This window comes from Stenella coeruleoalba (genome assembly GCF_951394435.1).
Source record: "Stenella coeruleoalba genome assembly, chromosome: 7".
Classification (NCBI taxonomy): Eukaryota; Metazoa; Chordata; class Mammalia; order Artiodactyla; family Delphinidae; genus Stenella; species Stenella coeruleoalba.
In genome coordinates, this window is record NC_137153.1 from 88,744,023 (window position 1) to 88,765,590 (window position 21,568).

Genomic DNA, 21,568 nt, shown 5'->3' on the forward strand with positions numbered 1-21,568 from the left:
CATCAGTGTTTTATTTGCTACTCTAAAAGGTGAAAAAATGTACATATGTTTTAATTTCTACTTCTTTGATTTTGATTCTTAGGGAAGTTACATTTTTTCATATGTTTATTAGCCCATTTATAGATCTTTTGTAAATTACAGGTTTTTGTCTTTTGTTGCTTTTTCTTTCTAATTGGTAAAAATGATTTATAAATTAAGGATGTTGAGCCTTTAGTCCTGTAATATGTTGGCAGTTTTACCAATGTTGGCAAGTTTGTTTAATTATGGTATTTTTGGTATACAAAAACTTTAAAATTTTCTATTTACATCTATTAATCTCTACCTTTATGGCTTCTGCCTACAGGTGTTATGCTTAGAAAAGCATTTCTACCCCCATATTATGTAGTATGTCTTCTGTTTTCTTTTAGAATTTTTATGGTTTCAGTTTTTGCATTTAAACCTTTAATTCATCCAGAATTAATTTTGTTGTATAGCATGAGAGTAGGAATCCTGTTAGCCAGATGTCCTAATATCAATTATGACATAATCCTTTCTTTCCCTGCTGGTTTGAAACACTATCTCTATCAATACTAAATTGTTATAAATATATGACTCAGTTTCTGGGCTTTCCATTTGGAATCACTGATTACCTGTCTGTTCTTTAGCAGTGCCAAACTACTCAGATTATTATAACTTTATAATAAGTGTTAATAACCTTTACTTTTTACTTGCTCCTCTCTCTGCCTCCTAATTTAGTTGGTTGCTTTTGTCATGTGCTTTTGTTAACACCTACTGCCCCTATTATAGCACTTAGTAGACTTTGTTCTTACATACAGATTCTGTCAGTTCATTAATTATCTGTTGTGTAACAGGTTATCAGGAATTTAGCAGTTTACAGCACATACTTATTATCCTGTAGCTTCTGTGAGTTAGGAATCTCAGAACCACTCAGCTAGATCCTCTGCTTCAAAGTTTCTCATGAGGTTGCAATCAAGGTATCGGCCATGGCTGGGTCAGCTGAGCAGGAATCCCCTTCCAGGCTCACTCGTGTGGTTGTTAGTACAATCCATCCCTTTTGAGTTGTCCCTTAGTTCCGTCTGGCTATTGGCCAAAGACCACCTTCAATTTCTTGCCATATAGCCCTTCCTAACATGGCTATTTGCCTCATCGAAACCAGCAAGAGACAGATTATGCTAGCAAAGTGGAAATTAGAATCTTCTGTAATCTAATTATGTATAATCCCCTCAACCTTGAAGTATCCTATTGATTAGAAGCGAGTTACTCAAAGGGAGGGGATTACACAAGGTTGTGGATACCAGAGGGGAGAATCACTGGGGGCCATCTGCTAGCTGCTTGCTACAGTCACTTTTCTCAACTATACGTGTAGTCCATGAGAATAATGGTACCTTCCTCTTGTTTAATCATTGATCATTACCCTCTGACACAATGCCTGGCATGTAATAGTAGGTCCTTAAATAAATATTTGTGGGATAATAATGTGTCTCTAATAAGTGGCGTATGTTTGAGTTGGGAGTTTTTTTTGTGGGGGGACAGTCTAAGTATTTCTTTTAAGAAACAAAATAATAAGTCTTTTATACTTACTGTTATAAAACTGGTTGGACCTCTATTATCTTATTAAGTTTGTTTTCACATGTCCCTGCAGTTTTCCTTGAACATCTTTCTTTTGCTGTGTTGACAGTTTTCTTTCCTGTGCATTAGGCCTACCAATGTTTGCATGATAGCAGTCTCTGCTGTATCCTTGCCGTACTTTCACTCTTCGCTTACATCCCTCTGCTTTCTGCTAGAGCCCTCACAGCTGACTCAAAGCAGGGGAAGATTCCAGTTTACATTTTTAGGGCTCTGGTGCAAGGGAAAGGATTGCTGTCTCCCTGCCAGTTCTGCAGAAGTAGGAACTGGATATGTTTTTGGCATCTTCTGTCATTACCCAGATGCATTAATACACAAGTGTGATGCTCTTATAATTGCAGAGCATCGTATACTAAGTAAGCTTTTGCTGGTAGCCTACAATCTGATAATTTCTTTTAGAATTAAAATATTTTGAGGAGATGTGCTTCATTTCAAAGAATTGATCTAATTTCTAGAGTATTCCATACTATTGAAAAATTGCGAAATAGATGTACTGTCACTATCACCACTAGTCCCGTACCCACCGCTGGGCAAGATGTACTCTTTGATTCATTCAATCATCCTAATCATTCTTACAGCATTCACTCTCCCTTGCATGTACCAAGCACTGCCCTAGGCACAAGAAACACAAGTAATTAAGACACTTGGGGTCTAGTGAGGGAGACAGACATGAATACAAATTATTTCACTTTGTGGGTGGTGGTGGGGGGTATTTCTTTGTCCGCATATTTAGAAAATTTTTCTACATATATCCAGCACAATTCACATAAAAATTTTTTTGGTGAGGGTATGAGGTGGGAAATCTACATTTCTTTCCTAAGTAGTTAATTGAATTTTAATTTACCTTTTTTTTTATACCTTAGGTTTAGCCCAAAGGCATCCCTTTCGCCACCTTTTCAGATGCATCTCTCAAGAACCTGTATTAAGGAAATGAGTGGTATGTTTTCTAAACATTATTTTCGTAATACATTATGGTTTCTGGAGCCTCAGAGCCCCCCCAGAAATATCTAATGGTGGCTTTTGACATTTGTTCTCACCTTCTCCCACTTGGAATACATCTCTCCTCCCCTCTTTTTTGATTTCTTTAAGTTATGAATTGAAGTGATCTAAAGAGAAAGTAATACCTCCAAGGATATCATTATTATTCTGACTTGAGGCCTTCCTCACACCAGACCTATTCTGTTTCACTTCCACGTGGTACCTACAGAGATATTTGTGTCCCTTGTCACTCTCTTACACATTAGAGAGTAAGATTTAAAGCACATAAATAGGGGACTTCAACTCATAAAATAGTTCCAGATACTCTACCAGGTAAAATCTGGGCCCCTAAACTATGTGCATTGGCCACTAAGCATCTAAATAGGAATATAAATATATAAAATCCAAAAGGACTGTTAAGAAATCAATAGAAGACATAATAAAGTAGAAGAATCTGAAGATTAGAAGTGCACACACTCATCTTGTCTCCTTCCACCAAAGTGTAAATTCCCTGCTGTTAGACCCACCCAAGGGATACAGTATTTTCAGAAATTTTGCTGCATGAAATTTAAATGTGGTTTTAAATGATTTGCTGCTTTAAGTGTGATTCTTACTGAGTTGAAATCATTTTTTTCCAAAGGAATGTATCTCCAGTATTTCTCATGGAAATTAATTGAACAATTTGATTTTTGTTTATATCAATTACTTTTACATATGCATTTTCTGAAAAATGACTACTCAGTGAAGTCATATACCCTTTAGAGGCTGTAAATCCTTTACATTAGAATAAGCTTTTTCTGCAGAACCAGGAGGACTTGTTTCAGGAGGATTATGATTCACCCAGCAGCTGATTTACACACACTTATACATAACCTCTCCTACCTGCTGGCAGCCTAAATTACTTCCTTGATTTGTTTAACAAAAGGTACAGAAGCTTAGCTGACTTCAGTGGCCCCACAGAGCAGGTGCATTTGCAAAGCCTCCAACTATATGTCAGCTGCTGACACTCTCTCTTTAAGGGAGGGACTGGCCAGTTCCAAGAAACTTATCTTTTCTTTCTTCCTGGTTCTTTTATATATCATTATTTGGGAAGAACTTTATAAATTAACTGTGCCTTTAATAGGAAATGTATGTGGACATCCTGGACCCTTCTGTTGGCTGAGCCAAACTAAGTCTCAGCAAGGGCAGGTCTCGTGCCCTATGGTGGGTAAAGGAGAGTCAGCATCCAGCCATACTCAAGGAACAGCTCTCCCTTTGGCTTCCTGGCATCCTCAAAGGCCAGCATCCCCAAACCAGCCTATGTGTCTCCACCAGCCAGTTTAAAAAATAAAATAAAATAAAAATTGTTGAATCCCAGCAGAAATGCTGTATGATTAAAATATGAACATATTTTGCTTATAGATGGTAATTTTTAAAATATTCTGATCTGTATCCCAGTGAAATTTAGAAAAGGTTTGGAATGAATTTCATAGTTCTTAAAATACCAGAAATATCAGCTATTGGGGACACTTAAATTTCTTTATTGCCTTAGGATGTTAACTCAGGCATTCTAAGTTTTAAATAAAAATAAATGTAAGAGAGCTAGCCAAAACTTTATAAATATTCGCTTATGAAAAATGAATGAGTTGGATTGGAGAAATAAAAACAAATCATTAATAGTTATTTATGAGCACCAAACCTTTTATTTATGTTTATAAACTGAGACTAGGATGATTATTACAGGTGGATCAATTTTTGAACTTTCATTTATTGCTAAATTATTTTTTCTCACTAATAAAGGGAAAAATTGGGCTTCCCTGGTGGCACAGTGGTTGAGAGTCCGCCTGCCGATGCAGGGGACACGGGTTCGTGCCCCGGTCCGGGAAGATCCCACATGCCGCGGAGTGGCTAGGCCTGTGAGCCATGGCCGCTGAGCCTGCGCGTCTGGAGCCTGTGCTCCGCAACGGGAGAGGCCACAACAGTGAGAGGCCCGCATACCACAAAAAAAAAAAAAAAAAAACCTGGACAATTATTTATTTTTTATAAAATGTTCTTTGATCTTACTATTAAGGCATTATCCTTAGGCTTTGTAAAATATAGCTTTAAATTTATCATTACATATATACCATTATTGTCTAAAATTTAACCTTTCTTAGTTGCAATTAGAAAATGATTGGTTAAATAATAAATTTCATTATTCTTTATGAGTTTAAATTAAACTATGACGAATCCTTGGAAAATAAAGGGGCTAGGTTCCCTCTCTGAGTGGCTGTTGACCTTCCTGGTTATTTCAGGGTTAAAACTTAGAATGAAATTGTCATGGTCCTGCTCTCCTAATCCTGCTCTCTTTGAAAGTCCCTTAACCCCCACAAGCCTGAAGTATAACAAAGCCTGAAGACACAAATACTAGGTAATGGGGATAATCTAAAATGTTAAGCATTCTGGTTAATTCTATCATATTTTTTAATTTAAAGATAATTTAAATCAGGCTGTTGAAAAACCAAATGTCACGCCTCCTGCCTCTTACACTTATAAAATGGATGAGGTTCAAAACCGCATAAAGGAAATACTAAACAAGCATAACAATGGCATTTGGATATCTAAGCTTCCACATTTTTACAAAGAATTATATAAAGAAGAACTTAATCAAGGAATTTTACAACAATTTGAACACTGGCCTCATATTTGCACGGTACGTTTCTTCTTATTCCTCCCTCCTGATGCCTCCTCCCTGCCCCACTTTCAGATTTTGAGTTGTTAGTAATATCACCTTTTATTTGGGGAGCACGAAGCTCTTTACATAATATTGCTTCATTAATCTTTATGACTAAGATTAACACATACTGGTTCTTATTTATAGGAGAAATATGTCACGGCTGAGGTCTGTGTGTGTTGTAATTGCTGTTTTTATAGATTTTAAGTTATTTTTAAATGCATTTAATATGTGATAATATATATACCATTTTGTATTGAGCTGTTACCAATAGATATTGATGGCTTTGTAATTTTAATAACTTGAACTTAACTGGTAATAGAACGTTTTTTGTTAGCCTCAAATTTTATATTCTTGTTCCTGAGCATTTTTAAAGACATTCAGCTGAACAAATTTTAGTTATTTTGGCTAATTATTTATAGAATACATCTAAAAAAAATTAATACAGGGTTCAGATTTAAACTATTCACAAATTTCTTTGGAGAAAAATATTGAAAAATGAGCTGACATCTATTTCCATGCCTCTTCCTATTTGAGAATCTATTATAATAAAACGATGGCTCAGAGTAGTTTATTAGAAATCTTTTAGTTCATCCAGAGATAGAGACAACTAGATTCTTAAAACAAAATAACTAATTTTTAGATGTTTCTTAATGTTTTTATTTACATAGAATATATTCAACAAAATAACTTTTAATTAGCGGTTACTTGGTGCTTCTAAGCTTATAGAATTGAATATGCATGACAATTATTGCTTGGTAGAGGGCTTTCATTTCTTTAACTTAATATATATTTTGGCCCCCAACCCTGTTGGGCAGAGTGTGGGCCACTCTCTCTTATAAGCACCTGGCCTAAAGACAGCATGTATTTTTATAACCACTTCTTCCTCCAGGGCACTGACACCCACTCCAGTCCCATGGGCTTTCCAGTCAAGAGTCATCCATCCATCCATCTATCTGTCTTATTTGTTCTTACATCATTTACTCCGCACCTGCAGGTACCATGCACTGCTTTAGGGGCTGAGACCACCTTAGGGCAATGTGATGTGCTGATGAATATACATACAGTGTGAAGTGGGAAAACAAGAAGAAATGTCAAACTCTGGAATTATGGCTGTTTCCCTACCTATAAAGTCAAGAATGATCATAAGAATGTTATCCCTGATTTATGTTGAATATGGGGTTTATTCTTGTAGTGGGAATTCCTAAGGTTGCTATTCAATTCATTCCATTTTTACTCCTTTCTGAAAAGCATATTCTCACTGGATGCAGGTTTAGCAGCATTTGAGGACCCCCTTAGGTTTCCATAATCTTGAAGGGGACTTTTGAGGTTTCACCAGGCTGCTTGATTTGAAGGTTCAGGGCCTGGAGCTCCTTTTTGGAACGCATATGGTTCTTTTATTTTTTAAATCCATAGACATTCATGAACTTATGTCTTCAATGAACTTTAAGCCCTTTTATTGTGAATATACACATAAAACTCACTATTAAGCTTCGATAGAGAAATTATCTTTAGAGTAAAAGAATTTTAAATTAACTTCACAGATTCTTCTTAATGTATTATGTTTCTGGTCACTTTGTTTTACACTGCATGATAATTACTAGTATTTGTGTAGCTTAATTTATGACTTTTGGGGGGAAATTTTCATCCTCGCTTCTCTGCATATCTGCAAAGCCTCAAAATTTCTCTTGCTAGGACTGCAGGAGAGAGAGTACCTATCTCTTTGATGTTAAGACTTTATCTAAAATGGGTGGTTTCCTACTAAATTTCAGGTGCTAAAATGACTGATTTTTAATTTTTTGGTTGCTCATATGCATCTATGTTGCATGATTATTTTCTGTCCAGGCAGTGAGGGTGGAATGTGAAGCAGAAATGTAATATATCTTTCTTATCTCCATGCTGTTTCTCTCAATTTTGAGTAGGACTGTTTAGGTGCAATCACTATCAGTTGTCAGGTATGAGAATTTACTTAGTGAAGCATTGTGTCTAGGATGACAAAAACTGCCAGTTTTAATGACATCTGTTGATATTTTTCAAAACTTTTTTTAATAGCTCTGATTTTTTTTTTTAACAGCCTACTGGTAAACAGTTTCAAACTGTTACACCATGTTTATTTTTAGGCAGTTTTAAACAGTTACACCATGGTTAATTTCCCTTTCTTCTGACTTCTTGCTTTTCATCTTGCTGAAAAGCAGGAACACTGATAGCATGCCCAGGGCTGATTCTACTGCAAACAGGGTCAGACAGGTTAGAACACAGTGCAGAAATTTTAGGGTAAGAAAGACTTAGTAATGTGTATCTCCATGTTGTTGTGTAACTGAAGAAGAAATCTGAGTGCAGTGTACTTCTTTATTTAAAAAAAAAAAAAGTGCTTTCTCCCCTCAGTCATGTAAAATGTCCCATATAAAAATATTGAAAACTAAAATTATAAATGAAATAAAAATCACCCATCATCCTACCTCCCTGAGATAATCACTTGCAGAATTTCCATTTTAATATAGGATGGGTAGCATCAGCTCAAGGGACCAAGTAAAAGCTCTGAAATTTTACCTTCATGAAGGTTTAATCAGGTATATGCTGTAAGCCACTTTACAAGGTTGTTAGATGGTATTTTGATGCAGGCAGAAGGATGCTTTGAATCTGTTGTTCTTAACCTTTTGGATCTCTCTGACAACAAAATGTGGACAGAGAGTTTTGAAAGCTAAAGAGAATATAAAATCATATTAACAATGGTGACCCAGTTCCATAGTGTTCCTAGGCAACTTTCGAGGGAAATGGAACTTGTGCAGAAGCTGTCTTCAAAAGGCAAAGAGCCCAAGATGGCAGGCTTGACCAGTATCCTTGATGAAGGATACTGGCATCTAAGAATTGCCATTGAGTCCTAGGAGAAGGATAGCAACGTCTCTTGGCTGTTCTAAAGTGGTGGCCTTATTAATAATGTTCTCCTTAATTGTTGTATTTGGCTAGTATTTATAAAATGCTTCTGTGAGCCACCCACTGACCTGGGTGCTAAGAATAACAGTAAACAAGACAGACCTGGACCTTGCCCTTACGGAACTTACTGTCCAACAGGGAAAATAAACATTGAGCAGATAAGGGCAAGCCTGCAATAGTTATGAAGGAGAAGTGCAGGGTGCTAAGGAAACATGTAAACAGGAGGATGAGACGTAGTCTGATGAGTCAAGAAAAGCTTCCCACAGGAGGTGTCTGTTACGCTAAAACCTGAGAGATGAGTTGAAGTAAGTTAGACAAAGGTGGGAATGCTGGGGAAAAGGCACCTCAGACAAAAGAAACAGCTTGTGCCAAAGCCCGAGACAGAAAAACATGGCTTTTTCAGAAAATTGTAAGAAATTCAATAAGAAGACAGTGGCTCAAGAAGAAACTCAAGAGGCAAATGGGCCAATTCACTTTATTAAAGAGTCATAATTTGGTGGAAACTTAGCGGGTCCCTGCCATGAGGTCACACAGAATCCAGAGCCTCTGGCCGACTTCAGTTTCTAGTAAAATTTCAAATCTTGTGACAATTACTGTTGAACATGAGAGATTTTGTTGAAATCCTCCACTCTGAAACATGGGTGGAGAAACGTCTCCATTCCTACCTGAGACAGAATATCTGTCTTTAGTGCCTTACCTGAAGCTGTGTGGAGAGCTGGGTGGCTCGTTTAGAGCCAGACAGGACTAGATGCACTCAGCTGAGAAGGCTCTCTGACAGTAGCCTCAAAGACCTATAGCGTAGGAGCATTGGGAGGCAACTTCAGGATAGTGGGAAACATTCTGAGTTCACCTGGAGGCACCTCAGGCCTTAATTACAAAACATAACATTTAGTGAATGAGAACATAAAATGTTGTAAATGAGAAAAAATACCTAATGACACTAATTATTCATGCTTTTATAAAAAGGTTTTACTGTTAGGCTGTATTTTATATGTCATTTTTCTGTCCATTAGAAATCACTGAGCTTTAAGTCATTTAGTCCTCTAATACCTCAGACTTTTAAGAATTCCTAAAGTTCTGGATTGCGTCAATATAGCAATTTCTGTAATATCAAAAGAGGCAACAGCAGTTCTGCCACTTACATATTTTTGTATTTTTGTATGTTCAGGAATTTGTCTTAACTTTAATTGTGGTAATTAATTATATAAGATAAAGTACCTGTCAGCCCATGCAAAATGAATTGCCTCTTTTTTTAAAGCCTAGATATTTCTGGGTTAAAAACAAATTGAATTTCTAAGGAAGCGAACGTAAGTGAAACAGCAGTGATATATCCTCAGGCTTAGTGGTGTTGATACAGTCTATGCAGCCATTCCAGCAGAAGCAGCAGTGAGAAGTAAAGCTAGGACTTGAAAGTACAGCCATAATATCTAATTGGAATCCAATTTCCTTTCTAACTTTTCATCAACAAAAAGAAATATGCAATGAACACGTTGGAACAGTTTTTAAATTCAATTTCCGTGACCATCTGAATAGAAGAAAGATAAAAGAGCACTGTGGCGAAATCAGAATAGGGCAGTAGGGGAGTAATGTGACATTGCTGTTCTGGAACTTGAAACAGAAAATTACCCATAAAGCCCAATAGTACAGTAGAAAGAGTTTGGGCTTTGCAGTTAGGCTTTTGCCCTGGCCATTTCTTAGTGGTGTTACTTTCAGCATATAAATCTGGGCTTCAGTATGCTCTAAAATGTGACTGTTTCTTCCCATCTCTTAGGGTTGTTAGAATTAAGTTACACAAACTATAAACAGCTGCCAGTACAGTATAGAAACATAGCAGGTACATAGGGGACTTCCCTGGTGGTCCGGCGGTTAAGACTCCATGCTTTCAATGCCAGGGGCGTGGGTTTGATTCCTGGTTGGGGAACTAAGATCCCACATGCCGCACAGTGTGGCCAAAAAAAGAAAAAGAAAAGAAAAAAAGAAACATAGCAGGTATATAGGAAAAGACAGCTGTTATTTTTCCAGGAACAGCCTAGCTTAAATGCAAGCAAGTTAAAACCCACTGGTAATTTCCCCCCAAAAGTCATAAATCAAGCTACACAAATACTAGTAATTATCATGCAGTGTAAAACCAGAGGCATACCCAGCAAGCTCTACAGAGGAGCCTATCTCAATGAAAACAGAGGAAATGCTAAAGAGGGCAGAACAAAAGTTTAAATTGAAATATAAGAGCAGTGGATAAAGGAACTAAAACTCTTAGATGAAGTGAATTTCTGCCATCCTAGAGGAGCAGATCCTGCTCCCCACAAAGGTAATGAGAAGCATATCTAGTACCTGCTTAGCTTAGAATGCACAGTGAAAGCCACAGCTGCCAGCCAAGATCATGCCCAAAAGGTCTGCACACAGTTAGCCAGGATAATGTCTTCCTGAAGGGGACCTGTGAACAAGGGCCTAACCTTGGGCCACACTAAAGGAAAATGGCTTGAAGTTTATCCAAAATAAATGGTTGTAGTCAGCATCGGTGCGAAGTCCTTACTAGGAAAGGGATGGGAGTGAAAGAGTATTAGCCTTGAAATACATAATGTCTATAAAACTACTTACCCAAGATGGTGGAGAAAGAGTTTCTCTGGATAGGTGGTTTGTGAACAGACAGGGTACCATCTACAAAAAACCTTTTTTTTTTTTTTTTTTTTTTTTTTTTAGTGTACGCGGGCCTTTCACTGTTGTGGCCTCTCCCGTTGCGGAGCACAGGCTCCGGACGTGCAGGCTCCGGACGCACAGGCTCAGCAGCCATGGCTCACAGGCCCAGCCGCTCCGTGGCATGTGGGATTTTCCCAGACCAGGGCACGAACCCGTGTTCCCTGCATCGGCAGGTGGACTCTCAACCACTGCGCCACCAGGGAAGCCCTACAAGGAACTTTTTACCTTTACCTTTGATTAAACCTCTGTGGAATATGCCACAAACACCTGTACTTTCTTAAACAGAAGCGACTAAAAATTATAATCCTTTCTGAATAATCTTGGGCGTAGCATGAACTGCCGCAGAGAGGGTGGCAGTTGTAGGTGGTCTGGAACACTGAATTGGGTGTTAGCTCATCTCAGTGTATTATCCTGCATGCAGTATAAGCCTCACCCACTACCCTTAGAGGCTTCAGATCTGAACCTATCAGTTTGTCTTCACTGTGGCCCAGTCAGGCCATTGGGGACCATTTCCTCATCTCTTTCTCAGTTGTCTAACTTTCCCAGCACTTCTCAGCATTAACACAAAAAGACTGAGCTCTGTAGAAGGTCATCAACCAGTCTTTCTTTCTGTGAACTTGCTAATCATAGGGTGCAAGCTTCTGGTCAGTGACTCTTTGATGTTGTAGTTGTTGCTAGGTACCCAGAGGTCTTTACTGCCTGCTGAAATTGAGTTTTTTAATTGGTTTGTTTTTGAGTTCCAAGCCACTGCTAATAGTTGGAGTGCTGGAAGGCAGGTCTCCAGGTAAACGTGATTTTACCATACTGTCTGAGGTTGGTATTGGGTGGTGAACATATAAAATGAAATTTAGAATGTAATTTAAAGCTTCAACACAAAAAACTACTACCCAATGGAAACAAAACTGTGTCTGAATGACACCCATACAACTGCTTTGAAACTTTTTGATTTAATTGGACAATACCAATTCTGTTACAGAATCCCAAAGAAAATTCTAATTCCATAAGAAACAGTAAGTTTACCTCAGCAGCCTATGCTGCAGAGTTAGCAGGTGAGCCTTCATAGACTCAAATGAGTTTGGCTTCAAGAACTTTACAGAACAGGTAAATTAGGAAGAAGTAAAGACCTCTTAGAATTAAGAAGACAATTTCTAGGCATATAGCATGAAGACTTCTATTTGTGTGAACTTACAGGGCTCCTGAAGAAGTTGATATTTTAAGCCCTTGAGTCTCACATCTACCAAACCTAATCTGTCAACTCCAAACTTACAAAAACTCAGAGGGATGTGAGAGAAGTATCTCATTCAAGTTGTGATTCAAAATGAAGCAGAAATCAAGCTAAATATACTGAACTTGTGGGAATAGAAAGTTTAAGGCATGTTAGATACTAGAATCTTCTGATGATCACCAGAGGAGATGGCTTGAACTCCATGGTGTAAGGAGTTAATCCTTTAGGTTACTACCTGTCTCTGCTGTTGGGAGGTGGAGGTTAGGACCCATACATAGTAAATCTATGGAGTTCCAGGTCATGCCAGTTTCCAGTCATTGGACTGGCGATTTTTTGGGTGAATATCCAAAACCAAACACAAAACTGAAGAGCCACAAAACAATGAAACCGTGGAAGAAAATGGCAGGATTATGATCCTGAGTCTTCTCCTATAGAACAGGAGGCCTTTTGACCCCCTTCTCAGGTATGTACCTGAATCAATTAGACTACAGGAACTATTGGGTTGGCCAAAAAGTGCCTTCGGTTTTTAAGTAAAAATAAAAGGCACACTTTTCATTTTCACCAAGAACTTTATTGAACAACGTACTCACCCTTTTGTTCCACTACTTTCTGCCATTTTTCAGGCAACTTCATAATTCCATCTTCCCAAGATTTTTTATCTTTTTGAGCAAAGAACAGTTCCAGGTGCCTTTTACAGTCTTCCAGGGAATTGAAATTTTTTCCATTAAGAAAATTTTGTAAAGACCTAAATGGAAATTCGAAGGTGCAATAATATCTGGTGAATACGGCGGATGAATCAGAACTTCCCAGCCAAGCTGTAACAGTTTTTGCCTGGTCGTCAAAGGAACATGTGGTCTCACGTTATCCTGATGGAAGATTATGCATTTTCTGTTGACTCATTCTGGACGCTTTTTGTCAAGTGCTGGTTTCAGTTGGTCTAATTGGGAGCAGTACTTGTTGGAATTAATCGTTCGGTTTTCCTGAAGGAGCTCATAACAGAGGACTCCCTTCCAATCCTACCATATACACAACATCACCTTCTTTGGATGAAGACCAGCCTTTGGTTGGTGGTGGCTCATTTTGCTTGCCCCATGATCTCTTCCGTTCCACGTTATTGTACAATATCCACTTTCCATCGCCCGTCACAATTTGTTTTAAAAAACAACATTTTTATTACGTTTAAGTAGAGAATCAAATGTGGAAATATGGTTAAGGTTTTTTTCGCTTAACTTATGTGGAACCCAAACATCAAAGCGATTCACATAACCAAGAAGGTGCAAATGATTTTCAATGCTTTATTTGGATATTTGAGTATGTTGGCTATCTCCCACGTGGTATAACGTTGATTATTCTCAATGAATGTCTCGATTTGATCACTATCAACTTCAACTGGTCTACCCGACCATGGAGCATCGTCCAGCGAGAAATCTCCAGCACAAAACTTTGCAAACCACTTTTTAAAATTTATTTATTTATTTTTGACTGCGTTGGGTCTTCATTGCTGCGCACGAGCTTTCTCTAGTTGCGGCGAGTAGGGGCTACTCTTCATTGCAGTGCGTGGGCTTCTCACTGTGGTGGCTTCTCCTGTTGCACAGGATGGGCTCTAGGCACGTGGGCTTCAGTAGTTGTGGCTCATGGGCTCTAGAGCACAGGCTTAGTAGTTGTGGCACACAGGCATAGTTGCTTTGCAGCATGTGGGATCTTCCCGGACTAGGGCTCGAACCCATGTCCCCTGCATTGGCAGGCAGATTCTTAACCACTGAGCCACCAGGGAAGCCCCGCAAACCACTTTTGATATGTTCGATCAGTCACAGCACCTTCTCCATACACTGCACAAACCTTATTTTTGCGTTTCAGTTGCATTTTTACCTTTCTTTAAATAATAAAGCATGGTATGTGGAAAATATTGCTTTTTTCTTTCATCTTCAGTATTAAAATGGCTACACAAAAATTCACCAGTTTTGATAAGTCTTTTTTTAAATGCACACTGATATGACGACTGTCACAATACAATCTAACAAAATTGTTTCAATTGAAGTTAAAAACAACTAAGTGCTACTAGAACCATCTTTCGGAAAAAAACAAACGAACCTTTTGGCCAACCCAATAGAAGTTGTAAAAGCACCCTCCTGAAAGATCCAACTGGAATGATTAGCAGCTGATTATCACACTAAGGAAATAATAAAAGCCATGTTTCAAGTAGCTATTGACTTACCTTGGTCATTTATGAAGGCCAGAAGACAGCTGTTCTGTTTTGGGGGGTGAGACAAGAGAACAGCATGTAAATCTGGTCAGATGTACCAGAGCACAGTGAAGAGTGGACACCATACTGTAACCCACATTCCAGCAATTTCTTGCCTTTGGGAAGATTCTCATAGGCTGGGAATAGGTATAGTAATAGGTGTTGTTTCTAAGCCCATTGACCAGAAAATTAAAAAGAAGACACATGTTCTGGAGGACAGATGGTGATCACATTGGAATGCCTGAGAAAAGCAAATTTTCACTTTCATGAAAAATTTAAAACAAAGAGTTTAAGTTGAAAAAAATTACATTTGTCTTAAATTACATATATTTTAAATTCTATACAATATGAGTTTCATGATCTTTTCCTTTGAATTGAGTAACCCTTCAGCTATTCTCCAAAGATTGGCTAATGACGTACATGGACCAGGCATATTTTCCATGTCACTAAATTATCCATGAATAGTTGTCTAACATGTTGAAGAACATCTGCATCAACTCCAGTTAGTGTCAGGTTCTGTTCCTAAAGTCAGGCTTATGTTTAATCTTAGTAGATGCTAATTTGAATTTAAAGAGGCCAAATTACTAGAGAACAAAGTGGAATTAGGCACATAACTGGCCTATGAGATCAAGAAGAAGCCAGTAAAAATTGGAAAGTGGCTACAATTCAAGGAACTAGTCATTTGGGGATTGCTGGGGGCTGGGGTAGGGTATCTACTTTAAACAATGAAAATAAAACTGCTGAGGAAACAAACCTGCCTTCTAGTTCAGATGATTATTTGGCCATTGTTTGTACTTTGAATAAACTCAGGCTTATTGGTCAAAAATCTACTTTATAGGCTGACTGGCAAAGCTTGATATAAATGCTACTGGAAAAGCTTGATATAAATGCTCCAGACAAAGCCCTGGAAGCTTACTACTTCCAGGTGATCTTTAAGCATTATTCTGGAATAAAGGCCAGAAAAATGGGAATTCTTCTCTTGTCCTGACCAAATTCACATCAAGTGGACCTAATATTCATAACTTCTGTTAAGGTAGTAATCCCCGGGCTTCCCTGGTGGCGCAGTGGTTGAGAGTCCGCCTGCCGATGCAGGGGACACGGGTTCGTGCCCCGGTCCGGGAGGATCCCACATGCCACGGAGCGGCTGGGCCCATGAGCCATGGCTGCTGAGCCTGCGCATCTGGAGCCTGTGCTCTGCAGCGGGAGAGGCCACAACAGTGAGAGGCCCGCATACAGCAAAAAAAAAAAAAAAAAAAGTAATCCCTAGTTAGAAGAACTCAGTGTGCTGGTCATGTTCAGAGGTCATGTTTAGAGGTTTGACAGGTTTGACAATTACATTGTTAGGTAATTGGTCCTGATTGCATCTAAAGCACAGGTAGGAATGGAAGCTTTGGGGCCAAGAGTGGGGGAGATTAGTAAACAAACATTGAAGTATCTCCTATTCCCAGTTAATTTATTGGAAAGAAAAGGATCATTAAACTGAAGAACTGTTGCCCTCTTTTGGGTTAGAAGAAGCCATGTGGACAGGTAGGACATGTGGCTTGTGAGAGTTATTTTAGATGAATAAGATGGACTATATTCCATTGAAATTAGCCTCTGCCATCCACTTCAGAGAAGGTGTTGCAAAGAGTTGAGAAGATGTTGCTAGGTGAAGACTGAAGAAGGGTTTTAAGATGGGCCCAGCAGGCTCAGCTGGCTTTGGATATGGAGGACTGCCATGTCTAAATCTAAAATTGTACTAACCGGGATTCTTTTTTTGTTTTTTTAACGTCTTTATTGGAATATAATTGCTTTACAATTGTGTTAGTTTCTGCTTTATAACAAAGTGAATCAGCTATACATATACATATATCCTCATATCTCCTCCCTCTTGCGTCTCCCTCGCACCTTCCCTATCCCACCCCTCTAGGTGGTCACAAAGCACCGAGCTGATCTCCCTGTGCTGTATGGCTGCTTCCCACTCGCTATCTATTTTACATTCGGTAGTGTATTTATCTCCATACCACTCTCTCACTTCCTCCCAGCTTACCCTTGCCCCTCCCCGTGTACTCAAGTCCATTCTCTACGTCTGCGTCTTTATTCCCGTCCTGCCCCTAGGTTCTTCAGAACCATTTTTTTTAGATTCCATATGTATTTGTTAGCATACGATATTTGTTTTTCTCTTTCTGACTTACTTCACTCTGTATGACAGTCTCTACGTCCATCCACCTCACTACAAATAACTCAATTTTGTTTCTTTTTATGGCAGAGTAATATTCCATTGTATATACATGCCACATCTTTTTTATTCATTCATCTGTCAATGGACACTTAGGTTGCTTCCATATCCTGGCTATTGTAAATAGACCTGCAATGAACATTGTGGTACATGACCCTTTTTGAATTATGGTTTTCTCAGGGTATATGCCCAGTAGTGGGATTTCTGGGTCGAATGGCAGTTCTATTTTTACTTTTTTAAGGACCCTCCATAGTGGCTGTATCAATTTACATTCCCACCAACAGTGCAAGAGGGTTCCCTTTTCTCCACACCCTCTCCAGCATTTATTGTTTGTAGATTTTTTGATGATGGCCATTCTGACTGGTGTGAGGTGATACCTCATTGTACTTTTGATTTGTATTTCTCTAATGATTAGTGATGTTGAGCATCCTTTCATGTGTTTGTTAGCCGTCTGTATATCTTCTTTGGAGAAATGTCTATTTAGGTCTTCTGCCCATTTTTGGATTGGGTTGTTTGTTTCTTTGATATTGAGCTGCATGAGCTGCTTATAAATTTTGGAGATTAATCCTTTGTCAGTTGCTTCATTTGCAAATATTTTCTCCCATTCTGAGGGTTGTCTTTTCATCTTGTTTATGTTTTCCTTTGCTGTGCAAAAGCTTTTAAGTTTCATTAGGTCCCATTTGTTTATTTTTGTTTTTATTTCCATTTCTCTAGGAGGTGGGTCAAAAAGGATATTGCTGTGATTTATGTCATAGAGTGTTCTGCCTATGTTTTCCTCTAAGAGTTTTTTATAGTGTCTGGCCTTACATTTAGGTCTTTAATCCATTTTGAGTTTATTTTTGTGTATGGTGTTAGGGAGTGTTCTAATTTCATTCTTTTACATGTAGCTGTCCAGCTTTCCCAGCACCACTTATTGAAGAGGCTACTAACTGGGATTCTGTATGACAAGTGAAAAACTTACATAGAAATAGAATTCTGTTTTATTTTTCCATTTTCTCAAAAAGTATATTTCTCAAATCTTTTCTGGATACCCAGTCTGTGTCCTTGTATCTTAAGTGTCTTAAAGCACAGTGAAGATAGGCATTTTAAGATTCCAGGTTTTAAAATGTGAGTCTTTGGAGAGGTAGGCTAACCATTGAGAGCAAAATGAGGAGTGTCCCAAATGTTTGTGTTTCCAGCCTTAACATTAAGGACACAAATTGTGAATATCATATAAATACCATCCAGAGTGTCACACGGTGTCAGCAGGGTCAACTGTATTTATGTTCTCTCTTCCTAAGCATTATATAGAAAATTAGTAAATGAAGTCAATGTTCTTTACTGACAAGCTACCCACCCAGCAACTTTAATATTCTGTTCTTCTTGGGGAAGGGGGTACTTCTTGTAAGCTTGTATTATCACCTTAGTGGTCTGGATAGCCTCCTAAGGTCTTAAATTTCAGCTAAAGCATAGGTGAATAGGATCTGACAGAATAGAAGATTTCAGAGGGCTATGAGTACTAACTTCAGTCTAATCGGAAATTGAGAAATTCTTTTTGTAAAGGACCAAGTAATAAATATTTTAGGTTTTGCAGGCCAAGAGCTATGTGACTGTCACCCATAGTCTGGCACAACTACCCGACTCTGCCATTGTAGTGCAAAAGCAGCCATACGCACTACACAGAGAATGGCTGGGGGCCAATAAAACTTTGCTGATGCACACTGAATTTCATACCATTTTCATGTCACAAACTAATATTTTTGATTTTTTTTTCAGCCATTTAAAAATAGAAAAACCATTCTTAGCTCATGGGCTATGGAAAAACAGGTGGCACGCTGCATTGGGCTGCAGCCAGTGGTGTGCTGACCCCTGGTCTAGAAGTGGAAAGGCTTAGAACTTGGAAAAATGGTGCCATACATCAGTTTCTCTTTTCCTCCTTCTCTCATATTGAAGCCGTGCCTCTCTGGAATGTTATGAGAAGAAAATTAGAAATTGGATGGTATACAACTGCTGGGCAGTCTTGTTCATTAGAGGGACAACACTTTTAGCTAACTTTCTACTGTAGTTGTTGGAAAATGTGTGCCTTACCTCTGGACTGACCTTGCTACATAATGGAAAGCTGAGGGTTTTCTCAGGACACTGCAGGAAGAAGAGAGACAGCACCTCAGTTTTGCCTGAATATTTCCTAGCTTTCTTCCCAGTGGTTTATTCCTGACAGTTCTAATACCTGTCCATGGTTTCATTCCTCCTTGTATTCTGTCAGTTTTGTAAGCTGTTGCTTTGTATTTGTTAGAGAAACTAGGTGAGACAAAACTACTTGTCAGAGAAACTAGGTGGTGTACAGGGCAGAAGCTCTCATGATTTCCTAGGGTTATTGGAGGTCAGGTGCTTCACATGGGAAATTCATACTATTTCATTTCCCTGCTTGTTACTGAAATGTGGTGCATGATCATGTTTGCAAGTGAAGGCAGTGTATTAAAGTCTTAGTGACTGAGAAGAGTAAAATGTACAATTTTGTGTTCTCTTCATAAATTTGAAAAGTGTTTCTCTCAAATTTAAAATGCATTAATGTGCTCTCAGGTTGTTTTTAGCCATTAAAATATCTGTCATTTGCTGTATTTAAAAATTTCAGGTGGAAAAACCTTGCAATGGTGGTCAAGATTTACTTGTTTATCCAGCTAAGAGAAAGCAGCTTTTGAGAAGTGAACTGAATGCTGAAAAAGTGCCACCATCCCCACTACCTGCTCCAAAACAAATACCACCACTCAAAGGGTGTCCAACAGTTATGCCAGGAGACTTTAAAGAGAAAGTTGAGGAGCTGCTGGTGAAATACTCAAGTGGTCTTTGGGCCAGCGCACTCCCCAAAGCATTTGAGGACATGTACAAAGTGAAATTACCTGAGGATGCCTTAAAAAATCTTGCCTCGCTTTCCGATGTATGCACCATAGACTACATTTCTGGAAACCCTCAGAAGGCCATTCTCTATGCTAAACTTCCACCACCCACTGACAAAATCCTAAAGGATTTAAAGGATGCAGAGCAAGCACATGGAGATTATGATGTCAAGTCTGTGATTGAACAAGAATATTTACAGATAGAAAAAAACATTACCAAAAGTACCGATACCTTTATGGAGACTGTAACAATTCCTCCGTTAATCATTCCAACTGAGGCATCCCCATCTGTACTGGTGGTTGAACTGAGCAACACAAATGAAGTGGTTATCAGGCAAGTTTTATTTTCTAATTCTTTAGAATCCTAGTGTACTGTTGCTACTTGGCTATTCTTCATATAGATGCTGGTTGAGGAAGAATAATATATTTTTAGTTCTATAGAGTTATATTGAAGTATAATGTTTAAAATAACTATTTTTGCGAGAAAAGATTTCTTACAGTTTTAAAATTTGAAATGATGATATGGTCTGAACATGAAAATAATCTATGTCAAAAGCATAATGGTAACTGTATAAGTCAAGAGCAATACCTAGTCCATAGAAAGAGCAATCACCCACTAGGTAGGTAATACTGTTTAATCTGGGATTACGTAGTGTTTCCTAAAAGTCAGAATAGCTAAGCACCGCCTTCTAGTGTAATGCATCAGATTAGCCCTCTGGTTTCTCGAGCCTTTTGATATCATTGCCTGGGAGAAGGAATTATTGCCTAAGTGGCTAATAATAACTGGAATTCCAAAAAACAGTTCGGTTCAGGCACTTGATGTGGACTTTTGGAGGAAATGTAGAATACATAGAAAATGTTGAAAGACTATAATTTGCTGTTTCTGACTTGGGATGAAGAATGGTAACCACTGTAGCTGGATCTCTGGAGGCAGCAGCCCAGAGAGGTGTGGCTGTGGCTGGAGCAGAACAGAATCCAGGCTCCTTCACCCAAAATGTCCCTGTGCGTTGGACTCTTACTCTTCCCAAGGATCATAGCTGAGCTGGGAAGATCCAATGAAAGGCCACAAAAAATAATCAAAGTCCTATACAGCAAACCTACTGAAGCTTTTCTGTTTGAACAAACTAAGTCTGATGATGAAGTGAGAATCAAGTATCTTAGGATGTTCAAACTAGAACATGTAGGAGCTTTGTTGAGGTCCTTTTTATAGAGGGGTGGTAAATGTATAGAGCTTTTATTCTAAGATGTGGTATGGCCTGAAGATAGGAATAGCTTGCTGAGGGTTAGGGTTCCTACTGTGGGTCACTAATAAACTGAGGTAAAGGAAGGATGTTGAGGAGTACATTGCTAACTTTTACCATTTGACATTATAAAGAAAATCTAAATCTGCGCTCTTGGCAGGATCCTTTGGTATCTGTTACCAGTAGTCATTGGTGCCACTTTCAGAGAGCCAAGCACCCAGCACTGGACTGGATGAATCATGTGATTTCTTACGTTCTTCCCAAGATCTGGCAAGAATCTGGATCAGTTCCAGGGCTTCAATAGGATGGGGGTTCAATCTACTCCAGGATGATTAGGTCCAGGGTCCTCAGGTTATCTAGATCCCTTTTTCAGTATAAGTTAGAATCCCAGAGCCGGCATTCTACGTGTTCATTAGGGTGGCTGGCAACCAGCAAGCATGATGGGTAATGTCTGCCCTTAGGTTGCCCCTAGGTCATTAGTGTCTCCCCACCACCCTGACCCCAGCAGGCTGAGCCCTATTCTACATCCACACCTTTACCCAGGCAGTAGACTCTGGAAACTAGTAGGCTTGTGACTCATAAAAGTTACAGGGAGGTGCCGTGGCAGGACCCTTAGGTCAAGTATGGGAATCTGTTGTCTCCAGTCTAAAAATTAACTTTGTAAAACTTTGTATTTATGGCATATCTAAATTGGCCTGCATATCATTCTTTGTTCACTTGCTCAGGTAATTTGGGGATAATGTATGACCTTATTCTTGCCACTACCCACTCTTATACCAACTGTCATATTACCTCCTTACCCCGCCCAGGCATCGTTCTCTGTTGGTGGCTACAGAGAGCAG

At 38.8% G+C, this 21,568-nt stretch overlaps 1 protein-coding gene across 2 annotated transcripts in view; it reads left to right on the forward strand.

The window, feature by feature from the left end:
- Positions 1-21,568, forward strand: part of TDRD7 (tudor domain containing 7) — an 88,601-nt gene that overhangs the window by 37,180 nt on the left and 29,853 nt on the right. For both annotated transcript variants that reach the window (XM_079926414.1, XM_079926415.1), the window contains exons 5-7: positions 2,490-2,563; positions 5,058-5,275; positions 19,224-19,819. In XM_079926414.1, coding sequence (XP_079782540.1) covers positions 2,490-2,563; positions 5,058-5,275; positions 19,224-19,819 — 888 coding nt within the window. The remainder of the gene's footprint in view (positions 1-2,489; positions 2,564-5,057; positions 5,276-19,223; positions 19,820-21,568) is intronic.